The 10,152-nt window shown below is 44.4% G+C and overlaps 1 protein-coding gene across 1 annotated transcript; it reads left to right on the forward strand.

Moving 5' to 3' along the window:
• Positions 1-1,488: 1,488 nt before the first annotated feature.
• atp5mc1 (ATP synthase membrane subunit c locus 1) lies at positions 1,489-9,171 on the forward strand. Its single transcript, XM_030057839.1, has 5 exons — positions 1,489-1,594; positions 4,193-4,240; positions 4,971-5,051; positions 7,001-7,179; positions 8,743-9,171. The coding sequence occupies exons 2-5, from the start codon at positions 4,202-4,204 to the stop codon at positions 8,855-8,857; spliced, it is 414 nt and encodes a 137-aa protein (XP_029913699.1). The 5' UTR covers positions 1,489-1,594; positions 4,193-4,201; the 3' UTR covers positions 8,858-9,171.
• Positions 9,172-10,152: the final 981 nt, after the last annotated feature.

The raw sequence follows: 10,152 nt of genomic DNA on the forward strand, positions 1-10,152 counted from the left end.
TCCCAATGGGGGAAACATAATGAAATAATAATAAATATTGGATATAAAATCCTGCCTTATTAAAGTCTGTTAATGAGATACAGCCCACCTCTAACATACCTGCTGTTTTTTGGGTTTCATCTCTGTGGCTCATAAACATTTAAAAACATTTAAAGGTGGAGGCTTGGAGGCTTTGTCAAGACTGACAGCGCCCTCTGTAGGTGTGCATCAGCACGCACACACACACACACACACACACACACACACACACACACACACACACACACACACACACACACAAGTACCCTCTCTGAGGAAATAACAGTGCAGTAAAGTGTGAATGTGAATTGTGGAAATGCAGTAAAACAGAACAGAACTGAATTTCTCAGACATCAGCAGCACATCACACACACACACACACACACACACACACACACACACACACACACACACACAGACACACACACACACACACAGACACTTAACTCAGACATTCATACTCTCACTGACAGATAGACAGGAATGTCTGCATTAATATGCGCCTGCACACACACACACACACACACACACACACACACACACACACACACACACACACATTGTAGTGGTGTATGGATGCAGAGCTTGTAAAGAATGTGATAATTTATTACAGCTGTCGCCTGTAAAGCAGAAACACATCTACTTCCTGCTGGCATCCCTCTGTCTGTCCCTCTGTCTGCCTGTCTGTCTGTCCGCCTGTCTGTCTGCCTGTCCGCCTGCCTGTCCATCTGTCTGCCTGCCTTTCTGTCTGTCTGTCTGCCTGTCTGTCCATCTGTCTGTCTGCCTGTCCGTCCGTCCGTCTGCCTGCCTGTCTGCCTGTCTGTCTCTCATCTGGTGACCACTGTTGCTCTGACTCACTCACATCATCTCTCAGCGGATGTTAAAAGCTCATTGCAGCTCAAGGCTTAAAAGTTCCTCTTCCTTTTGTCTTCTCATCTGACCTTTGACCTACTTTCTGATGGATACTTATTTATTTTATTTTATTTTGTTCAGCATGAGCAGCAGTGAGTGTGTGTCTTCATAGATAAACTCATCTATTGAGATGTCTGATATAAATATTTTAGATTTTGTATTGATGCAATTCTACTGTTACTATTATTATTATTATTATTAGTAGTAGTAGTAGTAGTAGTAGTAGTAGTAGTAGTAATTTTAGTATTATGTCAGCGCATCTCCTTTGAAACCTGTGGGCGGAACTTCCCGCAGATCAGCCAATAGGAGCATAGGACACTGGATGTGCTTTGAAAGGTCACTGCCGAGTAAATCCGTCGTTCGCGGTCATACTGACCAATACAATTAATGAAAGTCGGTGTGCTCCCGCCTTCACGCGCCCGCCGTCCAATCAGAACCCTTGTAGTTCGGCAAAGCTCTACCCGAAGGGGCGGGCTTTAGCGAAGTGACTCGGCCTTGGACCAATCGCCAACGAAGGAGGGTTCCTTCTGGCCAATGGGCGTTTAGGACGCCGTCGCTGAGCTTATAAATGACAAGGTGACAGCTCGTCACGTCCTACACTCACTGACTGCCGCGGTGTGCGAGAGCGTTTGATCCCGGACCCTCCGACGACTCTATCAAACCGGTAAAACTATGACTTATGATTTATGATTTATTACTCAGCTTACTAACGGGATTAAAGCCCGGCGCGTGCAGATGTTGAACAGCGCGCGCTTGTTGTGTTCAAACTGGAAACGTATTCATTAGCATGTTAGCTGCTTAGCATGTTAGCTCTGTCGGCCATTCAGTGACTTGATCCGCTGCAGCGCCGCGGCACATTAATCCCGGCTGTAATTTAGTTTGGATTATTTATATGGACACAATGGACCTGCCGAAAGAGCGGGCCGGTCCCCCTCTGTGGGTGTACCCGGGCCGGGTGGTGCTGCGGGGCGGGTGCGGCGCGGGCCGGGCTCCGGTGACTCTCGGCTCTAATGAACTAAAATGTCTGACCGGCTGGTTCCGGGCCTGCGGAGCTCCGAGCCTCCAGCTTCCGACGCTGCACCCACACAGCACCGCTGATTCCCCCCCAGACCACCGGACTCTTTATTTGAAGCTCAAACAGGAGAGTTTTTAATCCATTAACCCGCCGCGTCCGGATCCCAGGCCTCGTCCCTCCGTCTCCGGCTCGTTTTTGACCTTCAGGTGCCGGAGGCTGGTTAGCTTAGCATCTTAGCTTCCCCCTTCATTCTCCAGCCACGACTCAATGTGTGTGTGTGTGTGTGTGCAGCAAGGTAACGCTAGGTAACACTCATCCAGGATCCCGTCTCTATTTAAAGGTTTATTGTTGGGTATTAAACGGCCCACATTGCCTGCAGCTCTGAACATGCATTATTGTGCAGCCGGTGGCTAACACACACTGACAGGGGAACATGTCCTCCGGGTTTTAGCTAATGGCGTCTCCAAGTGGGAGTGTGTTATCCTCAGAGTTAAACTCATTCATTGCAGCATGTGTAAAAATGTGTGCTTGATCCTAAGCTCCTGGATTAGCCTGCTGGCCCAGTTGCCCACTTGGTTGGTCACTTGTCGCCTGTCCTGACCTCGACGTGCCCCCGGTGGGTTGTCGCTTGATTTGGATGTGCAGCATTTATTATTATTATTATTATTAAGTTTATTTTTGCGTTTTTGCGCAGATGAATCCAGCGCTCCAGAGAGCTGCTTAGGTTTTGTGCGCACTTTGATCCAGAATCGTGAATCCGGAGTGAATGTGAGGCTGCAGGCCGGGAGGGAACAGACTGTTCCTCATGGCTGCAGCGCAACGCTTCCTCTCCGTCCAGGCACACACAGGCAGTCTGTGTTTTTAGCTGTGTAACCTGTAGCTTCAGTGTCCTTGGGGAGCAGCAGACATGTTGCAGTCTCAGGTCAACATGAACCTCACATGTTGCTCATGTAACATGTTGCTGCTAGTGCACGCTGTCAAATTCAGCCCATGTCACATTTTACACATTTTAATATGTAAGTAGTATTTGTAATTCTGACTTGGATGGCGGTGCTGACACTCAGGGCCCACCCCCCACTTCAGACTCTGACCTGTCACCTTGCTGCTGTTACTGTGCCAGGTAATGTCAAGCTTCAGCATTCCCCCTCAGTGCAGCTACAGCTTTATGTCACACAGGGAACTACTTTTTCCTGTGTGTAGTCTCATTTACTCCCAGACACTGATATTATAACAGGGATTTTGGGACTGAGCAGCAAACAAGCTCATTGGAGAGCAGGAACTGAAGTGATGACTGTGAATTCCCCTGCAAAATTTTTACCAGCATTTGGCGGGCTTTGTTTTCTGAGCAAAGTGACAGGGGAATCAAACCTGTGACCAACATAAAAAAAAAAAAAAAAAAACTTCACAATGCTAGTTCTGCTTCCTGTCAGTTGAGTCCAAAGGGTCCTGATTTAAATCAGGCGTTGACAGATTTGCATAATGCACCTTTAAATGAGCAGTTGGGGCTTTATCTTGTATATTAGCATTTTAAAAGTGCTTGAAATCAAAGTAGTTAAGTCTCAGATGGTTTGCTGAGCTACAAAAGGATAATCCAGCAGTATGTTTTTTTTTGTGTAATTTTTTTCTGGTGAACATTGTACACTCAGTGTGAACGTTATCAGCTCCACATGTTCAGTCTGATGCAGCTCAGCAGCTCTACCATAAACTCTACCTTTTAATAAAGTTTATAATGTTCAGTTTGTTGACATCCTGCAGAATGTCAATGTAATTCTGTTAATATTTTTTGTCCTCCCTATTAATATACACGAGGGGGACAGAATATTGGAAACAAGTGAATGAACACCTATTACTGTGACAAAAAGACAAGCTGAGCATTACAGGCAGCAGGAGAGGAAACTTTACGGCACAGCAGCTGGACTGGACTGTACAGGTGGAGCTGATGAAGTGAGACTGAGTGTGTGTCCATTTACATACGACATAAATTTGTTTTTGGCATTTTGCATTAAAAATCAGCCTGCAGTGCTTTATCCAGACTTTGTTACAGGTAAGGGCATAGAGGATTTTACTAACGTGACACTGAGTTAAAGTCTCCTGGCCCTGACCAGGGTCGCCTTGTGCCTTCAGACTGTCCTGTTACCAAAAGGCCACAGGTTTGATTCCCCTGTACTGGCCAGGTCTCGACCTTCAGAGTGTGTTGTTGTTGAGGAGAACCTTCACTAAATATGTAAAATCTGCTTTCTCTCTCAGGTTCCAGCCATGTACGCCTGCGCCAAGTTTGTCACTTCTCCTGCTGTGGTACGTCAACTCACATCTGTGTGTCAAGGATAATCTTCAAAGGCTGTTCAATTAGAGTTGTATTCAAGTTTTGATAAGTCATGGAAATCTGACTACAGCAGCATTAAGGAATTAATTAATAACAGAGCCATTATGGTGACGCTCTGATTTACATTGTGTGCAATATGATGGATTTTAATGCTGCCTACATCTGTGGTCCAAACCAGCTGCTAATTAAAAAATGAAGAAACCAGTAGATTGTGTATTATGCTCATTTGTTGTAGCGAGGCTCATGTGCAGGGTTGGACATGGATAACAGCTTTTCAATGGCAAAGAAGTTCAAACTCACTGAGAACCTTTTCCATTAAAAACAGGAGTGCAAACTCCACGCCAGTTTGGCATAATGCACCTTTAAATGAGGATCCACTGGATCACAGAGCTGGCGGTGTTGCGTTGGATATTGCCATTTTAAAAATACATGTTCAGAGTTTGTTTTATTTGAAAACACATCAAAAAAATCCGACAGGCCTCAGAACTGAATGTGACATTAAGGATGAAATATGTCTCTTCTTTTGGATGTTTTCAGTCTTTTGGAAAATGAATTTGAACAAACGGTGCGTGCAGGTGGCTGGTTAGACAAATAGCTGCTCACTGATCCAGTGAACTTTGTGTTTTATAGTAAAGACTGTGGGCAGTGGCCGTCGATGGGTGTGTTCCTAATGTTGTCTGTGATGGTTTGTTTCTTGTTCAGTTGCGTGGGGGGTCCAGAGTCCTCGCCCGGCCGGTCTCCGTCTCCCTCTTCAACAGACCTGAAGCCACACTGGAGCAGCAGGTGAGTCTCCGCCCACATGCAGGTGTGAAAACAGGCTTCATGAAGGCTGAGTCAACCAGCAGCCGCCCTCATCAGGCGTCTTCGAGCAGGACGTCCGGTCCCTGCCTGGGGCGTTTCAGCGTCTTTGGCCACGTTCCCTTCAGTTTTCAAACTTTAAGCCGGTCACTGCCAGCGGTGCTGCCATGAAGCTGAGTTTCTGTTTCCCAGCATCTTCGGCCTCTTTCATCCTGAACACCAGCCTGTCTTTGTCCAGTGGAAGAGGGCTGATGGTTGGTCTCTTTATCTGTAAAGAGTCCACAGGAAAATATAGAACAGTTTTGAGCAGCAGTAAATGAAAGCATGCAAAAACTGAAAATGAGTCAAACATTTTTTTTTTCAAAGCGTTGAGTTTTAAGGAGAAACTAAAAGGCTGTAGTGATGCAGGAGGCCCCATTTCCTCTGACAGGCTGATCCACAGTCAGTTCCAGCAGTTTACCTGCACACACACTTCACACTACTAGTCCCAATATGACTGTATTCCAAATATGATACGGGCCATGTAAATGGCATGTTAGATTTGATGTTCCTAATTAGGTGTTTTTTCCAGTTGCAGTGTTTTCTGACTCAGACGTGACGGCAAACCCAGACTATTGGCTCGTAAACGTTGCAGTGTGTTAGTGGGTTGGTTAGCAAGGTGGTTGGTTAACATGTGAGCAACAGGTGGTTTATCAGGGCTCCAGACTAACTAGATTACTAGGAAATATACGATTGATCGTATTTTTATTTAAATATTTGCTTTGGTTAAAAAAAAAAAATCAACATTAGTATTTAAAGCTACTTAGAATTAACATTAGGAAGTTAAACAGGTCACAATTCCCTTTCTAATATCTATTTTATATTGCTGTGAAAACAACTTTCTCCTTCACATTTCTGTTTATTCAAGTTCCTCAAACTAAATTTTACAAGATTTCATTTCAACATATCATGATGTATTACTTCACCTCAGCCTGAGACTTTTTCCTGAGCAGAGCTCGAACGCACCGTAATGTAACTCAGCGCCCTGGGTCTCTGATGTGTCCTGACTTGAAGGTCGACTCGGCTGCTGTGTTTCCTGTGACGGCGCCGCGTGCCTCCAGTTTTCTTTAAATAGTACAGCCGACCGAGACAGTGATCGATGCTTCAGAATCGTATTTTCACAGGTTTCACTCCTCAGTTTATCAGCGGCTGCCCCCCTTGGCTGACTGTCGCTGTCAGGCAGTGGGAGCTCAGCTGTAGCTGCTGGTGATGTGCAGTCGATTCAGTTTGTCATTTTCTAAGTGACAAGTAATAACTAACTGAATCCCTGAATTCCCCTTTCCCTCAGAAAGCATGCATTCTGTTAGAAACTTATCCATCCCAAACACTTATTTTTCCACCTGCAGGACAACAGGATGCCATTCAGGCTCATTTTTACTCCACATCAAATCCAGATACGGTCTTCTGTCTGTATTTGTGCAGATTTCAGGAAGCTCAGAGGAAATGGAGCAGCACCACTGGAAACCGTTGAGGCAGAGTAGCCGATAGTTCAAGAGACCGATCTGAGCGAGACACCAAGAAATTTAAAACTAAAAATATTAAACAGATTAGTCCATCCTCTTGTGTTTAATGACCTCACAGACCACCGCCGCCTACAGCGCCACTTGGAAGCACGTGGGCAGCGACGGCTACAGGAACAGACAGATTTATTTTTAAAGGAGCAGAAATAAGCATAAAGTCTCGAGCACAGGATAAATTTGATTTTCATTTTGTGATGAAATGTAGATGCTCATGTTGATCTGTTGGCTTGTTCTTCACTGTAACCAGACAGCATGAGACAGACCTTTAATCTGGTTTCTCCTCCTTGGTTTGGTGGTTTTTAATTAGATTTGTGTTCAGCCGTGTCTGAAAGCGGTGTCTGACCCGTCCCGTCCCGTCCTGTCCTCTGTCCTCAGGCTCTGTTGCCGGTCAGCCAGTCTGCGCTCGTGACCCGCTCCATCCAGACCAGCGCCGTGTCCCGGGACATCGACACCGCCGCCAAGTTCATCGGCGCCGGTGCCGCCACGGTGGGCGTGGCCGGCTCGGGGGCCGGAATCGGAACAGTGTTCGGCAGTCTCATCATCGGCTACGCCAGGTGAGCACACGCAGCCCGGGGATGGGCTGGGTTTTTTTTTTTTTTTTTTTGACTGCTTGGAGTGTGTAACCTTTACATTTCTCTCAGTGCAGACCAGGCTTGTTAAGTATCCAGGTAAAGTTAGTCGCTCAGGACCTCGGCTTTAACAAAGTTGATCAGTTTAAGTGAGGACCTTTTAGACTCAGCTGAGAAAATGTGTGGTTTTCATCCTTGCCGGGACAAATTTCACGGTTTTCCCATTTCAGTTAGGGTTACTTAAGTCCATTCTTAGTAATTTTGCGTAATGCACCTTTAAATGAGGATCCACTGGATTACAGAGCTGGAGCGGTATAAGTTACACCTGCTGACTTCATCTGTAACCTACATGCACACTGGGACTTTTTCCCAGAGTGCTAGCTGTGGTTCCTCTTCCTCCAAACATTAAAGATCCTCCAGGTTTGACCCGTCAGCGCCTCCCTGTGGTGAGAACGAGCACTGTACTGACGCTGTTCCTCTCCAAAATGAAGTGGATCATGACTACTTTGTTTCTGTATCACTACGTAAACTTTTTCATTTTTTGATGTTGGCTGCTGCAGATCCACTCGTTCATTTTGAAGAACAGCCGTCCTGCAGCGCTCGTTCTCTCCACAGGGGGGAGCTGGTGGGCCAGACCACAGCTGACACTCACAGGAGCCAATCAGATTAAAAAAAAGTGTCCTGTTGGATCAGAGTGGAGTGCAGGACAGTTTTAGGGCCAGCGTCAGTTTGACATGAGCGGCGCCCCCTATTGGACGATGGATTCAGAGGAACATGGCTCAACTGCAGATCTTTTGCTTTAATTGGATGTTTGACATATTTTCAGGACTTTAGCCACTGAATCTGATTTATTAAAGACACTGTATCTGCCCATTCAGAAACACAGGTGTCTAGTCCAGTAATTTTAGGCCAAAATTGGGGTCAACCTAGGACAAATTGCAAGAGAAGCAAACTCAACTATATATATATAAACAGTGAATTAAAAGGTTACTATATATATATATATATATATATATATATATATATGTATATAGCCATTTTTTAATTCACTGTTTAAATATCTGCTCTGGCATTTATTTCTTATATTCCTTATTAGCGCATATCAAATCAGATAATGTGTGATATGCATGTGTAAACAGAATAACTCAAAAAACTTGTAATTGACTTTTTTCTTGTCTTTGTGTGTGTAATCAACTTGTGAATTTTTATAGTGATATCTGAAAGTAAAATGTTGAACCCCTTTCCCCTGTGTGTTAAAAACAGTGTTTTTTGGTAATATGTGGTCATAAATAGGTGATTTTCAAAACTTTCCACCAATGGGATTTCTTGGGACTTTTTTCCCCTCACTCAGGACAAACTGAGGATACAAAATCAGTTGAGTTTGCTTCTCTTGCAATTTGTCCTAGGTTTTTTCATAAAATGACTGGGGGGGTCTTTATTCTGAAACCCACTGAACGGTACAGATGCTGCTCTCGGTGGCAGGTGGTGAGATCGGCGCTGCAGGTTTTTAACATGAAGCTCCTCTGATCAGATGTCCTCTCTCTGCAGGAACCCCTCCCTGAAGCAGCAGCTCTTCTCCTACGCCATCCTGGGCTTTGCCCTGTCCGAGGCCATGGGTCTGTTCTGTCTGATGGTGGCGTTCCTCATCCTGTTCGCCATGTAAACCTGGCAACACACACAACTCCACCTCCCCTCTCACCTTCCCTTCCTCCTTCCCTCCTTCCTTCCCTCCTCCCTTCCCTCCGGAGGGCGGAACAGGAACTCGGGACGAGCTGACGGGCCATTCCAATCAACGGAAAAGAGAATACTATTATAATAAACAAAAAAAAACAGAACACACCTGAAGCTGACAACAGAACCTTCAGTCCTACCTTTTTATGTTCCTACGCGCTTATTTTTGTTTTTCTGAAGTTTTATGTAAGACCTCACTTCGGTTCAATCTGTCTGAAATAAATGGTTGGGATAACTAAAAACAGACTGTGCTGCTTTGGTCTTTTTTTTTTTTCTCCTTGACATACTCAGATAATGAATGTGGGATAAAAATTCAACAGGTGTTTGTCGTTTGTTGTTTTTGTCTTCCATCTTTTTTTTGTAATATGATCATTGAGCAGGTCTGAAGCTCAGCTGTTGGTTTGGCTGTCAAATGTTTTCTCCAGCAGTAAATTCACTTTTTTTTTTCATAAACCTAGAGGAAAAGGGTTGAACAAATTGGTAGATGATCCAAAAATAATCATGAAGTAGTTTAAAAGAAGAAGAAAATGGCCACTAACTTTTGTTTTTATTGATGTACTTCTCAGGGACAGAACACACTGAGCAGTTACACTGTGAGCCAGCTGGTTTTCATCTGCTGTTGTAGAAGGAAACCTAAAATTACAAAATTTAAAATGCATGTAGTACATAAAATTAAGACATTCTTGTACATAAATTAAATTACGGGACTTTTTTGGTTTAAAAAAAAAAAAGTAAACTAAAAGCAGTTATAATGGAGCCTCGTGTGTTGACTTCCCTGCTGCTTTGCTGTATCAAACCTGCAGTTTAATCTCTGACATTTTTATTGACCATTTTACAGCATAGGCTAATTATTTTTGCAGTTATGCTTGGCTGATATTTTTAAACTAGCATTAAAAAAAAAAAAGTCTCACAATACCCCCTGCAGTACTCCAGCGTACCCCTAGGGGGATGTGCAGCCAGAGTGTGTTAACAGCTTCATCAGTGTGTAACATGACCTCACAACACAAAACATGATGCAGCAACTGATAAAACAGAACAAAAAACCAACAACAATAAAATCTATAATCACAATACCCACACTATCAGGAAATAATCAACATACAATCAGTAAAACATTTGATACAACTCAAAAATAATATAGTATCACTGAAAAACAGTGAGGCAGCAGAAGTGTCTTGTGTCCATGTGAGCTCCACGGGCGAGTCGCTCTCAGCTGCAGGGCTGGAA

Source organism: Myripristis murdjan, chromosome 8 (genome assembly GCF_902150065.1).
Source record: "Myripristis murdjan chromosome 8, fMyrMur1.1, whole genome shotgun sequence".
In the NCBI taxonomy this organism is placed as follows: domain Eukaryota; kingdom Metazoa; phylum Chordata; class Actinopteri; order Holocentriformes; family Holocentridae; genus Myripristis; species Myripristis murdjan.